Source organism: Apteryx rowi, unplaced genomic scaffold (assembly GCF_003343035.1).
Source record: "Apteryx rowi isolate R43461 unplaced genomic scaffold, aptRow1 scaffold_74, whole genome shotgun sequence".
NCBI lineage: Eukaryota > Metazoa > Chordata > Aves > Apterygiformes > Apterygidae > Apteryx > Apteryx rowi.
Window position 1 is genome coordinate 3,202,132 of NW_020451027.1, and position 19,539 is coordinate 3,221,670.

General features: G+C 37.8%; 1 protein-coding gene across 1 annotated transcript; it reads left to right on the plus strand.

Moving 5' to 3' along the window:
- Positions 1-361: 361 nt before the first annotated feature.
- On the plus strand, positions 362-19,533 carry ASPM (abnormal spindle microtubule assembly; the record flags this gene model as incomplete). Its single annotated transcript, XM_026087884.1, has 18 exons — positions 362-658; positions 2,805-2,948; positions 3,844-5,206; positions 7,942-8,043; positions 8,785-8,931; positions 9,754-9,999; positions 10,139-10,206; positions 10,797-10,938; positions 11,025-11,155; positions 11,851-12,026; positions 12,129-12,274; positions 12,408-12,493; positions 13,577-13,795; positions 14,728-14,944; positions 15,035-15,180; positions 15,262-15,390; positions 16,682-16,876; positions 17,665-19,533. Coding segments are annotated over exons 1-18 (5,823 nt in total), but the record flags the coding sequence as incomplete, so codon positions are not given.
- Positions 19,534-19,539: the final 6 nt, after the last annotated feature.

The following is a 19,539-nucleotide window of genomic DNA, read 5'->3' on the forward strand; positions in this document are numbered from 1 at the left end:
GCGGGTTCGGGCCGGGCCGAGCCCCGCCCGTCCCGCCCCGCGGAAGGAAGCGCCAGCGCCTCCTGGCGGCGGCGGGGCGCGGCGCGTCACCCCGGCAACGCTGTCGGGCCGTTTAAATAAAACGCCCGGCCCTAATTGGCGGAGCAGCGCGAGGGGCGGGCACTGCCCGCTGACTGACGGGCGGCGCAGGGGCGGGCCCGCGCGGCGATTGGCAGCGGCGCAGGATTTGAACGGGCGGGCGGAGGCGCGGCCGTTGGTGCAGTGTCAGGCCGGCGGCGCCGTCGTCGCTGTGTGGAGAACCGGAGCCGGGCCCCACTGCGCGCCTCGCTCCGCGGTTCTGCGCCGCGCTGGTGCCCCCGGCATGGCCGCGGGGCTGTTCCACGGGGCGGCGGCGTGGGAGCTGAGCCCCGCCGCGAGTCCCCGGCGGCGGCGCTGGGCCGTGCGCGAGGCCGAGGAGGACGAGGGCGAAGCCGTGCTGGTGCTCAGCCACTTCGCCCGGCCGCCCTTCCTCAGCTTCGGCAGCCTGCGCGTCGGCGCCTCCCGCACTCGGCTGCTGGGCATCGACAACCCCAACGCGGAGGACGCCGAGGTGGCCGTCGATCGCTTCCCGGCTGCCGCCAGGGGCTTCAACCTCGAGCATCGCCGCTTTTCCGTGCAGGTACAGGGCACGGGGAGGGAGCGCGTGGGGCAGCTCCCCCCACCTCCACCCCCCGAGCCCCGCTTGTCAGTGTCTTGTCGGTGGAGGGAGCTACTGCGTGGATTTAACGCGCTTTAGCGGCTTGCGGCGAAACCCTCCCCCTGGGAAAGCCATGGCTCGTCTCGGAATGAAGTACTAAGTCTGTAGGAAGCTGGTACCTCCGAAAACAGCACCGTCGCTGAGGCTCTTGGTGCTTGTAGCTGGAATGACTTTTAAGACCGTCAGGAACAGAAAATCATAGCAGACGCTCCCAGTTTCCTTTCGCTGACAGGCTGCGCTTTGCCTCATGGAGGCAAACCCGCTGAGGTGCTGGTGATGCGTCCTCGCGTGACAGTCATAACGTGCCTACCTGGAAACTGGGCTAGATGAAATTAACGTAGGATTGGGACAAGTTAAAAAGGAAAAGACCCTACACTCCTATGCTGTCGAACTGAAGTAGCATATCAACAATGGAGTGGGTTTAAATTCAGTTTAAGTCAATATTTTCAGTCCCTATAGAAGCATGCTTTCTATTTCATTACTTTCAGGTCTTTCAGATTAGATTAAAGGGAGGAGATTGTGTTTTAAATGACAGAATTAGAATTCTAGATGATCTTGAAGAAGTGTGGACGTTCTGAAATTAGTAAAGGTGCAATTTGATGAYAAATGCACCTGACTGGGCAGCAGGACCCAGGGGGAAAGTTTGGGGCTATCGTAGGCTATGATGGCAGTAATCCTGATCCAAAAGTGCAACCGTGGCGGGGGAGAAGAGGGCAGATGCTTTCCTGGTCTCTGTAAGATACAAGAAATGATTAATTGTTCTCTGCTTAGTGCTGAAGCGATCCAACGGACAATACGGGCTTCAGTTCATTTGTGTAGATAGATTAAAGAAAAACAGACAGAAGAATCAGAGTTTTGTTTTTATTAACTTCTTAAAAAGCTGTATAGGATATCTGTTTAGAAAAAAGACATAGTATTCTGTTCACAACAGCTCTCTCATTCCTTGCCCTTCATGTTGATAGATACTAAAATAGATAGTAAAGCAGGCTTAATTTTGGAATAAATTTTAATTACAATTCCCAAGGGAATATAAACAGTGAATAGTTAATTCAATCAACAGCAGTTTTTTAAGAACGATTTAGGCAAATATGTATCTGAATCCTCTAGATTCTCTAGAGTTTTTCTGTAAGAGAGAGGAGAAAAAACACTCTGGACGTCTCTTCGACCAATGTGTTTATAAGCAGCCTGGAATCTCTCACTGTGTAGTACTTCAGTAACAAGTTCCTGTACTAATTAATTATTCAATATGTGCCCATTCAGCAAACCTGTCAGAACAATCAATATTTAACTAATTAGCATGTTTTCATTAAATGTATCTGCCCAAAGAGATGGAACTCTTAATTTAAATGTACAAAAGATTGGTCTTTTTCATATCCTCTTTTTGATCCCGTTTGAGATATAAGCATTGTTTAGTATGTTAGTATTGATATCAGTGGAGCACTGAAGTGATTTGGTAGGTCACTGTGCATGAAAAATCTTAGATCATAGTTAGCTCCGTGACATCCCTGTTTACTTGCAGATCAGACACATGGTGTCTTCATTTTTATTCACTGAACTTGTATGTCAAATCTCATCTTTGCAGAGTATTGACTTTGTAAGTCAGTTAAAAAAAAAAAAAACTAACAAGTTTAACTCTTGTATTTAGATTCAGTTAAGGTCCTGAAAATTAAGCTATAATTATTAGTCCAAATACCATTCTCTGAAAATTACTATAGAGGAATTCATTGGTTATTATGTGCAAAAATTATGCCCTTTCTTCTCCTCACCTTTACTCCATAACTTGTCCTTTCTATTACATGTTATTTTTATGTTCTCTTGCTTGTTTTCCATTATAATTACATGAAGAATTATATGCCCTTTTAGTTAGTCAACATTGTTGATTGAGGTTGCTTAAATTTATGTGTCAGAAAAGGGAAAAACTGACATTTAACAAGTACGTATTCTGATCATAAGAAATGCTAAACACAACTTTTGTGTATTGCTTCTCATTTCATTTGATTACTGAGTATTTGATGTTGCATCAGTGTACCTTAGTGCTATATATTAAACATTTCTTTCCTTCCGATAGTCAGGAAAAAGAATCTTTATTTCTATAACGTGGACACCATTAGAAGAAGGAAAAGTTAGAGAACTGGTAACTTTTGTTATTAATGGCATTGTGAAACATCAAGCTGTGCTCCTGGGTGTTGCTGAGCAACCTGTGAAGACAAAGGTGAGTGTGTTTAATTTTGCTACTTTGGCACAGCTGAAACAGATATTGTTTCTATTAATAGAAAATTCAATGATGGCAAATTAATAATTGATAAATGTTTGTGGGAGTGTCCATTGTCTTGAAACTTGTTTATTTGGGTTAGAAAATAGTTACTTGTGTATTAGAGCTTGGAGAATAAAACCAAAACATGACTGGAAAAAAATGCTTTCAAGCCTGGAAATAAATTATGGTGGATTTTGGACTAGGAACATTGGCTTTAGCTTTTCTTCATTTATTATTGTCAATTGTATTGTTTGTGCTGTTTACTGTAGTTCTGTTGATGTGTTTTGATGTGTGTACCAATCTACTGCAATCACAGAATCACAGAGAAGTCTAGATTGGAAGCGATCTCTGGAGATTGTCAGGTCCAGCCTTTTGTTGAAAGCAAGGCCTTAGATTAGGTTATCCAGGGCCCTGCCATGCTGAATCTTGAGTATTTCCAGCGAGGGGAGGCTCTACCACATCTCTGGGCAACCTATTCCTATGTTTTGCTCTCCTGATGGTGAAGAATTCATTTTTCTTCATATCTTGATGGAGTTTCCCCAGAAGCAACTTGTGCCTGTTGCCTTTTGTCATATCACCGTGTGTTCTTATTGTATCTATAACTACTTTTTAGGTATTGGAAGACGGTGATTAGATTCCCCCCACACACACACCTCACAAGCTTTCTCTTCTCTTGGCTGAACAAACCCACTTCCTTCAATCTGTCTTCATATTTATGTGCTATATGGCTAGGTGCTCTTTTAAAAGTATTTTTAGACTTTGAATACTAAAATATATACTAATAATGTTCATTTTGTACATAAAAGTATGTCAAAACTCAGCATGCTAACTTTTATTCATTACTCTTTTTCAGAAGAGTCTTTGGGATAACATAAAAAAGAAAAACACTTCAGAAACAGCTGTTTCAACAAGAGTTAAAAAAAGAAATTCAAAAGTTAAAAATGTTAATAAAACCTTTCAAGTTTCACAGAGGGTGGATAGACTTAGAAGCCCACTTCAATCATGTGAAAATCAGAATACAATGCAAAGTAGCATATCTCCAAGAAATGACTCCTTTGTTGGCCTAGAAAATAAGCTGCCTATATCTCCTATTGCACCTATGCTAGAGGAACATCATGATGCTGTTTGCACACCAATTTCAATGAGAAGATCTACTACATTCTCAGATATTGCTGCAGCTGTAAATGAGGAGTTATTACCCGAAATAGACAGCTGTAACATCAAGAAATTTGTTGATCACCATAATGAATTAAAATCTGAAAGTGCATACAGTTCTTCGACTGGATTAGTACAACTGCCAATTTCAAATAATGAAGTAATTCTTAATTGTACACTTTCACCAGTTCGCACTCCTGAACGTTCAGTGTCTGTGCCCATTTTAAGCATGAGGAGAATTTTAAGTCCGGATTCTTTTATAAATGACAGTTATCAAGTTGATGTAGATATTGCAATGGAGCAGCCTGTTCCAATTCTGTCACCCGATCAGTTTGTGAAAGACACCTTGTCAGATGTGAAGTCACAGACCCCCAAACTTGAGACAGCTTCAACATCTACTACAGAGACTTATGTCACAAAGAAATGTCTGCCTTTGAAATGGGAAAAAAATGGAGACCTACAGGCAAAAGTACATGTTTGTACAGGACACGAGTTAAATGATGCCTTTGAGACACGTAATGTAGAATCACAGGTACTTCATTATGACAAACCCAAACAAAATCACTTCAGTTTTCCTTCTACAGAGGAACTTCAAACCTGCAATTGTTCTCAGAGAGAGCAACCAAAAAAACGTCCAGTCCTTTCTGCTACCGTCATTAAAAATAAGCCTGATGCTGTTGAAAGAAAAGGAACAGAAACCTTCCAGCCAAAATCTAGAAAATGCCTCAACAGTGCAGTAATGGAATGTGATAACGTGGTTCCTGTATGTACAAAGGTAGAAATATCTAGACAACTTCCAGTTATAGGTCCCATTTCAGTTGAAAATAAATGTCACAATGACAAAGTAAATTCATCTTCTGCTGGATCAACTTCATCGTGTCGTAAGAGGAAAAGTGAAGTGTATCTAGAAAATACTAGGGTTACAGTTTCAGCATATGTGGAAGAAGTTGAAACAAAAAGAACTCTAATGTCTACTGTGGGCAATAAAATGCATACTGCTGTTAGACCAGGAACCCTCAAGCATACAAGCCGAGAGAAAGTAGCGCAGAGAAAGAAAGCTGGTGAGCAGTATTTACTTTATGAACTGCTTTCTGAAAGATGCCTTCAATTATGAAAATTGTGTAGCAAACTGAACTGTCTAGCATATTTCATATATCTGAAATGTGAGTTTTTGCAATTTGTTAGATAATATCTGCATTTTACAAATTTGAGAACCAGATCAAAATTGTGGTTATGTAATTGGCTTCAAGTTTTATTTATTCTTTTGGAAACCTTGTTAATGATGATAAGAGGGAGCATGTCTGGTGGTTCCTGAGCAGAGCCCTTGTTATGGAATTCAGGTTTACTAGAGTTGTGCTCACTCCACAAGATTTGTCTAAGTCTCATTTCTGTCGTATATACACTAACCATTACAAATATCTGAATGGATTGCTCTTGACATATTTTCAAAAAACGTAGTTGCCACGTCCGTTTTGTGCAGCCTCCTTTTTACTGTCTGTAATTAGCTTGTTCTTAGACTTGTGTAGGTCTTTCTTGTATGTAAATACTTGGTTGCTCGAAGATCAGGACAAGTGACTTCCTGCATTAAAGGTGTTTTGGGTTTCAAAATGTTACATTCCCAAATATGTTCTGTAATATAAGAAATGCTTCTTTCTGTTGCAGAACCCCTTTCTTCATTTGCAGAATCTTCATGCAGTCCCTGCAGTATAACTACCAGGAAAAATTCATCATGGCTTTCAGATCAAAATAGCATATGCTGCTTTCTTTGGTTCAGTTATCCAGAAGCTTAGTTTTGAAACCATTGGGATTTCCGCTGGAGACCCCGTAAAGGAACATATGCTATCCTAGTAGGAGTCAAAAGAGTTAAACAGCCTCTAATAGAATCAGTCAATGACTATATAAACTTCTTTCCATGTGGCTGAAATGCAGGCATCCCTTTGTGTGATGGGGCATATTTCTTCAGCACTGTAATGTGAATGTATGCTTAAGTTTGGGCTTGCAAGATTTGCAGGGGCTTTTTACCCTTCTTATTACCTTTATAACTTCAGCTGCTGCTATCAGAACCATTGATGTGTTAATCAGTATCATGCATGCATACTACTTTAAACAAGTTTGTGTACAAGCTAAGCCCAACTGCAAGGAGGAAGGGAACTGAACACTGCCTTTTTTTTTTTTTTTTTTTTAAGTTTGTTAGTTTAGATAAAGACATTAGCGTGGAGCTCGGAGAGTACTTAAAGTTGAATTTTCTTGCATTTCTTATCTTCTAATCTGTTCTGTGGTCTATTTTTGATCTGGGACTTTCAGTAATATGCTCTGAGTTGAAGCTTTTGAAGATAGCTTGCATAAAAATTCACCATGTCAGTGTCCAACAGGATAAACAGTATTATTTGTAAGTTTATTCATCTATTGCGGTAAAGATGGATTGGATGAGGAAGTACTCTGTGAGCCCAAAATGACTTAGGTGTCTTTTAATTCTGGTTGTGAAATGCAAAGATGACAGCTTTGAATTATGTTCTTCTTTATTGTCTATTTTTCTTATGACATATAACCTGGCATTCCTTTAATTGCATATGGAGACAACAGAAGGCATTTTTGAAGGCTGGGCAAAAAAGAAAAATCATATTCCACTACCAAAAATTAACTTTGAAATGCCCATCCTTAGTCTAATCATTTAAGGTCCAACTTTATTATGTTTGTTCAGAATGTATCTAAAACTTATTAGAACTGTACAAAAGATTGGAGTGAACTCTTTCTTCTGTAGCAGTGAATGTTTTATGGAAAAACTACTTCAGCTAAACAGGAGAGTGCAGCCTCTAATTTATGAGCTCTCTTTATATTTCTTGCTTCTGAAGTAACATCTTGTCAGGGGTGTCAGGCAACAAATATAGTCCATTTGTAACAGCATGCTTTTTTAATCCTTTATTCCCTGTCAACATAACAAAATGGTTGCACTAAAAACATGTATTTTTACACATTGAGAGGAGAATTCAGAAAGCAGAGATATTTTTTTTTCTTGTGCTTTATATAAGCACTTCTACCACTAGGTGGTGAATTATGCTAGCTAACACCCAATCACAGTACAGAGGATTTTGTGAATATTGTGTTTTAACTTGCTTCATGCTGGTTAGCTCTTTGAGTTAGCTTAGATCAAGGTGAAGCTTCACAATGACTGCAGTATATCACGATGAGATCACACTACCACTGTGTTACCATTTGGGGTTTCAGCAACACTTGAGCTTTGATCTATAACTTCTGATAACCAGTCTGCTGTTATCTTGAATGAGAATTTGAGATTCAATATGACTTGTCTCAGAGTTGTAAACATGTGCAGAGCAGTGAAATGAATCTGTGCGAGTGCAAGATTGCACCTTAATGCTGGGTTGTTTTTCCTAGCTAAGGAAGTAGGAATTTCATAATGTCTCTTTCCCCCCTCCCCCTCCCCCGAGGTAGTACTGAATGTGTTTCCAGTCAAAGTTAGTAATCCATAAGGATGAAAATGTGTTGGGGAAAAAATTGTGAACAGTAACTAGTAAATTAGTGTAAGGAAGAACTGTGAGATACAATAGCTCTTATTCACTCTTAACTATTTTTTTCCTTTTAATTGCAGTCAGAGTGCTTTGCTGAATTTTCTTCATCACTCACGAATAAGAAATTACTGGTGTTTTATATGGGTTCATAGGGAATTACTCCAGTTCCATGCTTTAGCAGTGTTACGATCATTAACATTTCGCTGTTTGACGCATCGACTTTCACTGACAGATGTTTGTTGTTTATATTTGTATGTTAATGCTCACAGGTTCTTCACTTCAGAAAGCATCTAAAACTATCAACAGAATTAATAAACCTATTGCTGGATTGGCTCAGTCTCACCTGACATTTGTGAAACCATTGAAAACAGGTAGGCAGACTTCTGGTATTTTGTGGCAAAACAATATTCACTGAACTGAATGTCACAATTACTGTACTGGTATTGCTTGTGATTGGCAAGACCCAACTGGGTAGAGCTGGAGTGGAGTGAAGAGACAGTACCTAAAAGAAAACAGTATCTAGTAGAAAAGAAGTATATAGCTTTCATGCTGCATTTTGAATACTCATAAGGAAAATTGGTTGCATCACATGGTCAGCTGAAAGTAAATATTGCTTCCCCCCAGTGTAAGCTGAAATTGTGAAAAACTGTATCATAGATGTATTCCTAGCTGACTGATGGTGCTTAGTGAAATGCTTCTTTTGCCCCAGAAGAGAAAACTTGCTACCAAAAAGATAATGATTTCACACAGCTGGTAAGTCCATTCTGGTCAGAAAAAAGCATCTATAAAATGATTGTTTCTGGATGTAATCCAAATTAACTTGAATTTGCCCTCAGGTGTATTGCAAATGGCTTGAGTTCTAGAAATCTTGTTTTTATTCCATGTGCTTTAATAATCTAATCCATAATTTGTGGCTGGAATTGATTTAACAGTGGCTGATCTGCAAGTCACCAAAGATTCTAACCTGCTATTTTTCTGTTATAGTGCTAAATGGAGTGTCAAACATAATATATTCCACAGTGAGATGTATATCACTTATCAAACATTTGAAGAACTCCTATATTTTACATAGTCAGTCTCTCCTTCATAGACTTTTTTTTTTCTTTTTTAAGTCATTCCTAGACATCCAATGCCTTTTGCTGCTAAAAACATGTTTTATGATGAACGCTGGAAGGAGAAGCAACAACGAGGTTTCACCTGGTGGTTAAATTTTATACTTACCCCTGATGACTTCACTGTAAAAACAAACACCTCACAAGGTAAAGTATGAGAATTTACACTTTGTTCATTAATTTTCTTAAATATTGTGTAATTTGCATTACTAATATTAATGAATATAACTAGAAATACTAGCTTAGCGCTAGTCTCAATTTGTCATTTTACTGTATGTAACAATAAACTTTTACATAAGAGTAGATGTTTTTGTTTCTTTTTTAATATTTATTTATATATCATGTGTTTCACTGTTCAGCATTTTACTTTAGACTGTGTTAACTAAAAAGCAAATATTTGGTAATATGTTTCAGTGATAGAAAACATGAAATATGCTAAACCTCTTACTGGAGTGCTGTCCATTCCAGCGGAACTTTATAACCCTCTGACTCTTTCTGAGTCTTATTTCCCCTGTTGTGATAAGTGTGAATAGCACGCTTGTTTGCACCAAGCCCAGCATATAGCACACCTGAATAGCAAGTATGCACTGGAACAAGAAATATGCATTGGAACATGCAGCTGCAGCAGCCCTCAGCAGGTGTGTAGGGGGAATCCACACCTGCTAGAAATCATTATAGCTGCCACTGTAGTAAACTGATAGTATAGTTGTACTTTTTCCTCTGCCTTTATCTTGAATATAAAAAACTGAAGAAGGTACAATTCACCTTAGAACTGAATTCGTAGCACTGCTAGTTTATGAAATAAGTATTGTTGCATTAAATACTTGACTAATTCATGGACTTGACAGGATGTATTTAGTGCAACAGATCATAAAGCTTCCTGAGGAATAAGATCATTATTCAAAAGTAAAATAACAAAATGTATGTTTGAGATGTAAAGGCATACTTTCTGTGTGTGTGTTTAAACAGTAAATGCAGCTGCTCTTATCTTGGGAGTAGAGAACCATCATAAAACCAGTGTTCCTAAGGCACCAACAAAAGATGAAGTATCTCTAAAAGCTTATACTGCTCAGCGTAGGCTGAATAAATTACGACGTGCAGCTTGCCGTTTGTTTACATCTGAAACAATGGTCAAAGCTATTAAGAACCTGGAAGTTGAGATTGAAAGTAGACGTTTGCTGGTTCGTAAAGACAGACATCTATGGAAAGATGTAGGTAAGAATACTAAAAGCTTGCATGTTTTCTAGTAAGCAGAAGAAGGGATATTCGTATAGTAAGTTGATTTAGTCTAAAACCACTTTGTTATAATATGAAATATTTGTTGGATGTAATCTTACAAGATGTTTTTTTGCAGGAGAAAGACAGAAAGTCCTTAACTGGCTTCTGTCTTACAACCCTTTGTGGCTGCGTATAGGTCTAGAGGTAAGCACAGAATTTATGGTCTATAATCAAAGCTTTATGGAGATTTAGCAGTTGTTTTAGCTACAAGTGTTTGGTGGGTTGGTTTGTTTTCTGTTTTAATAATCCAGGTAGATTAATTCAGTTATAGCATGTAGCCCTGTCTTTTAACTTATTACAATAAACTTACTTTGAAAAAGTGCCTACCCTATTACAAGGCAAAATATTTTGTCAAGCAAAGTGGAAGTTAACTCCCTGATCAATATCACAAAATTTTAGTTTGGTTTAGTGTTGATTTCGCTCTTTACTGAACTGTGAGAAACTGCAGCTTTCCCAGGGGATTTTCTGATTGAGTCTGCAAATGGAGATGATCATGTATGTCTTTAAATTAGATGAGATTTACTTCTGAAACTTCTTTTGCCTTGATCTGTTAGTGACTGATTTGAAAATTTACTTGATTTTGGAGACTACTGACCAATTACTTTAACATTTATAGCTATGCCATTTACCACTATGTAATTTCAGTAGTGTATGTTATTCAGAAAACCCCTCCATAATTAAGAATATTTTAATGTTTTTGCCTTTTTTTTTTTTCCTCTCCCCCTTCATATTAGACTGTTTATGGAGAACTGATAACTTTGGAGAGTAATAGTGATGTTATGGGTTTGGCGATATTTATTCTTAATCGCTTGCTTTGGAACCCTGACATTGCAGCAGAATACAGACATCCCACTGTGCCTCACCTTTACCGAGAAGGTAACTACTACTTCCCCAAAAGGGTTATTTTTAGCACTTAATTTTGAATTTATAAAACTATAACTTCATGGGTTTTATCTTTTTAGGCCATGAAGAGGCTTTATCAAAATTCACACTGAAAAAATTGCTGCTGTTAGTTTGCTTTCTGGATTGTGCCAAAAAGTCTAGAATCATTGACCATGACCCTTGCCTCTTCTGCAAGGATGCAGAGTTCAAGGTAGGAGCTGAGATTTGATGTCTTCTTCCAACATTGTTTTATGATTGAATGTAGGATTTGTATATTTTATTTGAATAAATGCTGCTTTTTTAACAGATCTTAGCTGTTCAACCTTTTACATGAACATTCTCAACACATGATCTTGCAGTTATATAAAAAATTTCTCAAGGAAACTTTGAGGTGTTGGTTCTGTAGAAAGGACTCAATTATCTTGCGTTATTTGGCTTCCTTGTCTAAAGCTGAGTGTCCGCACTATTTTTAAATGCCACCCAAGAATACTGCAGCTGATCTTAAACTGCAAGCCAGTTTATGAGTGTTTTTCTCTTAATATTTTGTTGTCGTAAGTAAGACTGTGTGACACATCACATAAACTTCTTGATTAACAAATATTTTTTGTTATGTTGAAATAAAGTCTCCTTTCCTTGAGTTTGTACTACATAGACTGAGAATAGCATTCACAGATTTGGTGCTTTTGGTGACACATAGCTAGGTGTGATGAAAATTAAAGGTGTATGAACTGGTTAAAAATATAAAAAGGAAGGGTTTTTTTGTGTTTAGTGCTTTTGTTTGTTTGTTTGTTTGTTTTGAACGTATTAGGCAAGGAAATATGGAATGCAGTTTTGGGGACGAGATGTACTTGACAAGATACTTAACAAATATTGCAGTGCTAAGATTGTTATCCTCTTTTTGTTTAGACTAGCAAAGATGTTCTGCTGGCATTTTCTCGAGACTTCCTGAGTGGTGAAGGTGACCTTTCCCGCCATCTTAGTTTCCTGGGGCTACCTGTCAGTCATATTCAGACTCCACTTGATGAATTTGACTTTGCTGTAACAAATTTGGCTGTGGACTTGCAATGTGGCATTCGTCTTGTGTGCGTTGATACAAAGCATTATTAACTATTTTATTTTCTTTTATATAACACTTTATGTGAGCTTAGCTAAGGCACTAATCTGTGAAATTCCCTTTTTTTCAGGAGAACAATGGAACTTCTCACAAAAAACTGGAATCTTTCAAAACATCTGCGAGTTCCTGCAATAAGTCGTCTTCAGAAGATGCATAACGTTGATATTGTTCTTAATGTGCTTAAAGAGCGAGGAATTCAGTTGAAAGATGAAAATGGTAAGGCCTAGAAATCGGAGCTATTCTAAGTGCATTTGAGTACTAGTGACTGTTTTAATTCTTTCAATTCTAATTTTATTTTATTTTTGCTAATTCAGTTTTAATTGTTTCAATTCTTTGTTTTACTTGATAGGTGCTTCAGTTGACTCCAGGGACATTGTGGATAGACACAGAGAACGAACTTTAGCACTGTTGTGGAAAATTGTCTTTGCTTTCCAGGTACTGCTCCATTACCTTTTTTTNTTTTTTTTAAATACTAGTTACGAACGAGACACAATGAAAATGCCTGTTCTTCACTGGTTCCTTGTTGTCTGTGGAGCCTCCGCTAATCAAACTTTAGACTGGAAGGATTTGCTTTGTATATTCAAAGTGCCATGCAAGCACTGCCTGTTAACTGTTCCCTAACAATATACTTTAGATATCATTTTAACTATGCTTTCTCTTCTGGTATACATTTGTACAACTTTTGGGGGAAAACTTAACTTTTGAGTTTATGCTGTATAGTATCAGAATTGATAATTAAAATAAAATAACATTAGTCTCAAAATGCTGGTAAGCTCTTACTAACTGAAAAGGACATGCGACAACTTTTGGATCAGCTTGTGAAGTCATACTGACAGACAACTACAGGAAGCTCTGAAGCTATAGCTCTTTTACTTTACGTACTTTCTTTCTATTTTCTTTCTATTTTCTTGAACAGTCAAGACAAAACTGAAGAAACAAATTCTTGAAATACAAATGAAGTTACCTTAGGTGTATCGTAATGGAATTGCAAAGTCACTGGAAAAATTAATTAGAAGGAAGCAAAAATAGTTTTCTTAAGAAAACTTCTGTTCTAAGAGTTTACTCGAGTCAGATACTCTTTTGAAAATGCATATCCAGCTGACAAATCCAGTCAGAAGGAAGGTAAATTATGAAAGAGGAAGTAAGATAGAAGTTGAGGTAGAAATTGACTACTAAATAGTCAGGAATACAAATGTGATTAAGTACTTCTAAAGCAATAATCCCAAAGACCATACTGCAGAACTATCAGAGATTAATAAATTGATCTATAACTTTTACACAGAAAGATGGGAATGTGAGTGTAAGTTCTTTATCTGAAGTGGTCACTGCCATCTATGCTGACAATGTGGCAGATACTATACTGCTAAGTGAGAGTAGTTTCTCCTTAAAATGCTATACCTTAAGCCTCTGTATTCAGCAGGCTTATATAGTTGCTATAATGTGTTGCATATTAGGCTGGTGGTGGTGTGAATAAAATCTTTATTTATTTATTTATTTTTCCCTTCCTCTCCCTGATAGGTGGATGTTTATCTTAATGTAGAACAGTTAAGAGAAGAAATTGATTTTTTAAAGAATGCACACAAAATAAAAACAAAATTGGATGCTCTCAAGCCTTTTTCAAATCACAGCAGAAGGCAAGACTATGACAATAGTAACTCCTCATTTCAAAGTTACAGTGAAAATGTGGAGCTGCTGATGGCTTGGGTCAATGCTGTTTGTGAATTTTACAATATCAAGGTAAATATTTTTCTGTACATTTCTGCAAAGGTATCTTTTGCTGTCATAAGAATGCTTGTTCTTTTTAGAGCAGAATTCTTAAAGTTATCAGATACGTAGTAACAGCCAATGATAACTGGTTTTAAGTGTTGCTTTGGACTTAATTTGCTCTGATTTGGAGTGACCAGCTTTCTATGAGTTTACTTGCAGCTCTCACTTTAAACAAATTTGAGTAAAAGGACATTTCCCCTCCCAGTGAAGGCCTGATGCATAAAAATGCCTTTCAAAAATACCACCTTTTTGTTTGAATATGGTGGTGTTGTGGGTCTTTTTTGTTTTTTGTTTTGTTTTGTTTTTTTCTCCTCTCATCTTAAAACTCTGTGCATAAAGCTTCCATGATTTGTGGGAACTGTGAGAATTAAACCAATGTTTGGGGCAAGGGGGATTCCTCTCCTTAGAGATGTGTTATGCTTACAAGGGACATGTTTTTGGTGGTTCCCTCTAAGAAGGGAAACCCTGTTCAGAGACTTGTCTTTGCTCAGAATACAGCCATGCCTTCTAATTTTGCTAAAGGACAAAATGGAGCACTTAAGTTCTGAACTTCTGCTCTGACTAATGGTAATTACTGCAAAGCTATCTATAGAAGTTTCTTGGGGACTTCTCTGTGGAAATATTGTTTTTTTTATTTGGTTTCTTTATTGTTTGCTGTGGAGACTTACTGTGTAGTCATTCATGTCTCTGTTTCTGGTTTCTTACAGCTGTATGTCACTGTATAATGAATGTCCAAGGAAAACACTAGTCTCAATTTTTTTTCTTTGTTTAAAAGATATTTGTGCAAGCCATACTCAATCACTTTCAATGTTACAAGATGACAAATTCTATATCCAGTTTACACCAATTACCTGGTATCAGAAATTCAAGAAACTTGTATCTTACTCTATTTTGTTAAACAGGTGGAAAATTTCACAGTGTGTTTCTCGGATGGTAGAGTATTGTGTCATTTGATTCATCATTATCATCCCTGTTATGTGCCTTTGGAATCTGTGTGCCAACGTACAACTCAAACAGTAGAATGCTCAAGAACTCATACAGTGGGACTAAACTTCTCCTCCTCCTCCTCTTCAGAGTCCGATACTTCTCTAAATGTTATGGAAGGAATGTTTGACCAAAGTGAGTTATTTGGTGTGCAGAGATTCATATTAATGATATTTCTTTTTCAACTTAACCTGATCTGACAAATATTTTCGCTTCTTTGCAAAGCTGTAACCACGTCAGTCCTATACAAGGAACTATTGGACAATGAAAGGAAAAACTTCCAGCTGATCAGTGCTGCAGTTTCTGACCTAGGTGGAATACCTGCAATGGTTCATCACTCAGACATGTCAAATACAATTCCTGATGAGAAGGTAAGATGCCCTTAGAGTTGATGTAAATGTGTCCTGTTCTCCTAGGTATTCCTTAACTTGCTGTATTCTGTGTTTATATAGGTTGTTATTACCTACCTGTCATTTCTGTGTTCGCGGCTTCTAGATCTTCGGCAAGAAACTCGAGCTGCTCGATTAATTCAGTCTGCTTGGAGGAAGTACAGGCTGAAAAAGGAACTGAAGCTCTCTCAGGTACCTTTTGCCTGTACAATATTGGTAGCTTCTACTTTGAGGAATACTAAATAAAAGAAGATAAATTCACTGTTTGGAGTGCACAGGTTTATTAGAATAATATTGGCGTTAAATAGTAGCACCTTTTTTACTTTCAAAACATACAGCCTTTTTGCTAGTGTAATCTTCTAGTAAAAATGTTTTAGTTAATGACTATTCTGGAATAATTACATTTGTTAAAGACTACTGTTCTCCAGGGTTTCTTTTTTACATTCTAATTAGAGCGCATCACTCCCTTTCCCCAAGTCAAATATTCTTAGAACAAAAAGGGAGTTGTTCGTTTTGAATTACTATTAATTACTCTTTCCACCTTAGAAACATTAAACTTCTAGGTGTGTTTAATATTTTTGCTCAGGAGCAAAACTTTGCCAAAGCATTTTGAGTTGAGTTGCATTAGTTTTGGTACTTTGTTTCTTGCTTTTCAGGTTGTTCTGCCAGATGTTGTGATGGCTTTAAAACTATGACACTGTTAAAGTGTGTCTCAGTTAGACATAGTGTGGTATGATCAACATTATTAGATGCCGGAAGAGTCTTCGGGTGAAATATTTTAGGAATCTGCTAGGCAGAAGGGGGGTGGGGTTTATGTTTGTGTAGGGTTTTTTTGTTCTCCAGGACGTTCCTTCACTGTGGATTTAGTCTTATACTGTGCATGTAGGTCTTTTGCCATGTGCACCATACTGGTAGTAAGATTCTGACAAGATTTTTTTTACATGTTCAAGAATTACATCTGTAAGTTGCTTTTTCCTTTTACCCTGATATACATCGGTTTGTTGCTACAGTCTCTGGGTTACTATAAAAGCATTGGTTGATACGTGCAAACAGAGCTGTGGGCTAGATGGGCCTGTTGGTCTCATCTGGCATGACTGTCTTTATGTTTGTATGTTCTGTTATTTAAAAGTTAAATGTAGCTGAAAAGCTAGAGTGCCCCATTAGTATGGATTAAATTAGTATGGATAAAACTGAGGCTTAAAGATGAATTCCTTAGGAGTGCTGAAGAAATTTAGTAGCAAAGGGGAAGAACAATCAAAGTGGGAAGAGGCAGATTTATAAGTAAGCTCTTTGTAAATACATGGTATTAGAGTTGAAGTAAATATTCTGTATCAGAGAAGTTCTCTTAGTAGAGTGAAAAAAAAATGTGGTATTAACAAACATAACTCTTATGGGAGATTGCTTCAGATAGTATGGGAGCTTTCACTCAAATTTTTGATGTATTAAAATAACTAACTGTTCACTGGAAATTCACTCTTTGTAGGAAAGAGACAGAGCTGCTCGGATAATTCAAAAATCTGCAATCGAGTTCTTGTCTCATCGACGCATACTTAAAAAAGAGAATGCAGCACTATTCATCCAGAAGTACTGGAGAAGATACTTAGCCAGGATGAAATTTTTAAATCTAAAAAAGGCAGAACTGGAGGAAGCCAGAAGTAAATCTGCCACAGTCATTCAGGTAATATGATATAAAGTGAGATTACACAAGGAGACCATTTGCAACCTGTGAGGTAAAGGCTTGTTCAGGGTCAGTTGTTCTGCTTGCAGCAATTGATGTCGTCTTAAAAACCTAATTCATTTTTTAATTTCCTTTTGAGATGTTTTGGTAACTTTCTCTCTTCAGAGAGAAAAGGTAATAAAACGTAGTGCTATTAAATCTATAATTGTTCTTTCTTAATGAATATTTTGTATTGGTATACCAAAAAGACTTAAACACTGGGCCTTCAACTGGTCTATGTAAGGACTGATCAGGTTGTGCTGGCTTGTCTCTTTGCAGCTGCTGAACATCACTGAAGCAGCTTTAAAAAAAATTACTTATGTTATGCTACCTGCAGTGGATGCTTTCAGAATGGCAGGAATTAGTTAATTATTAGTAGCTAGTAATTGGATAATTAATTCAGTTTCTCGTGATACCTTTCCTGCTATTACCCAGAACCAAATATTATGTTTTTAAGACCTCTCTTTGGAGTAGAGATTAAAGAATGACTGAATCATCAAATAGTTTAAGAGGAAATCTTTGTTGCCAAGATGAATTTAGCCGTGTGCCAGCATATAAGTTGCTTAAAAAAAAAAAAAAAAAAAAATCAAGTATTCAGCTTTTGGTTTTACATGGAGATCTAGACCTATGTCCCTAAGGGTTAAGTAGGAATAAAGAAATCTTAAGTCCTAGGCTGGTAGTCCTCAAAATGAGGCTTAATCTCCTAGGTGTCATAGAGAAAGTATTAAACTTGCTGTTTTTTCTTGCAGGCTTATTGGAGGAGGTACTCTGCTAGGAAGAGATATTTACAGCTAAGATACTATGCTATCTTTGTACAAGCAAGGATAAGGATGGTGATGTCTGTTGCTTCATATAAACGAATTGTTTGGGCTGCTGTTACAATTCAGAGCCATCTGCGTGCATCTAAATTGATGAAAGAAGATCGGCGAAGATATAAAATCTTAAAGTCTTCAGCACTTACTATTCAGTCTGCATTCAGAAGATGGAGAACACACAAAATTCAACAGAAAATTAAAGCTACATTAGTACTGCAGGCTTATTTCCGAAAATGGCAATCTTCAAAGCTGGCTGAAAGAAAGAGAGCTGCCCTTGTCATACAGTCTTGGTATAGGATGCACAAAGACTTGAAGCAGTATTTACATATTAAACAAAGTGTGATCAAGATTCAGGCTTGGTACAGGTGTCAGCTTGCAAGACGTATTTACCAGGAACATAGGGCACAAATAGTGACAATTCAGCGGTATTACAGAGCTTATAGGTCAGGAAAAAAGGAAAGGGAAAACTATTTGCAAAAATGTGCAGCAATAATAGTTCTCCAAGCTGCTTTTAGAGGCATGAAAGCGCGTATGCTATACAGGCAAACAAAAGCAGCTTGTGTTGTTCAGTCACTGTGGAGAATGAAACAAGAGAAACTAAGATTTCTGCGCATAAAAAAATCTGTTATTACATTGCAGTCACATGTGAGAAAATACCAACAAGTAAAGAGATACAAAGAGATTAAAAATGCTGCTTCTGTAATTCAAGCTCGTTATAGGGCATATGTCACTTCTAGAAAAGCAGCTTCCTCCTTCCAGAGGATACGTCTTGCTGCTATTGTCCTACAGTCTGCCTACAGAGGAATGCAAGCTAGAAAAGAGGCTCGCATATTAAGATCCGTGATAAAAATTCAGTCAAGTTACCGTGCTTATATTGTCCAAAAGAGATTTAAAAACTTAAAAGATGCAGCAGTGAAGATTCAAGCTTTTGTAAAGATGAGACAAGCACACAAGCATTATTGTACATTAAGGAAGGCAACGCTTTATGTCCAGCGAAGATATCGGACTCATAGATACGTTCTTCAACTTAAAGAAGATTATAGGAAATTAAAGGGAGCTTGCATAAGAATTCAAGCTGCAGTTCGAGGCTATCTTGTCAGGAAACAAATACAAAGGTGGAAGAAGACTGCAATATTTCTCCAGGCACGCTACAGAATGAGAAGAGACAGGCAACGTTATTTAAGCATTTACAGCGCTGCTGTTATCATTCAAAAGCGCTATCATGCATACCAAAGGCAGCGCTGTCAGAGGCAGGAATTCTTGCAAATCAAAAAAGCAGCTGTGTGCTTACAAGCAGCCTACAGGGGCTATAAAGTGCGCAAAACTTTTAAACTTAAATACATAGCTGCTATTAAAATTCAGACAGCTTTTAGGACTTATGCTGCGAGAATGAAATTTCAGGCAATGATTCAAGCTGCCATTGTGATTCAGAGATGGTACAGAATCTGTAAGACTGGTAACAGGCAAAGACTGAGCTTCTTAACCACTAGAGCAGCTGTGCTTTCTTTACAGGCAGCTTTTCGTGGTTGGAAAGTACGAAAACAGATTCAAAGTCAACATGTTGCTGCAACTACCTTACAGTCTGCCTTCAGAAAATTTATAGCTCAGAAAAGATTCAGACTTACCTACCATGCTGTGCTAACTATCCAGCAGCGTTACAGAGCCAGAGTTACAGGACGGAAACAACGGCAAGAATATGATGCGCTGCGTACCTGTGTAGTACGTCTCCAGGCAATATGGAGAGGGAAAACTGAGAGAAAGCAAATTCAAAAGAAGCATAATCTTGCAACAATTATTCAGTCCTATTAC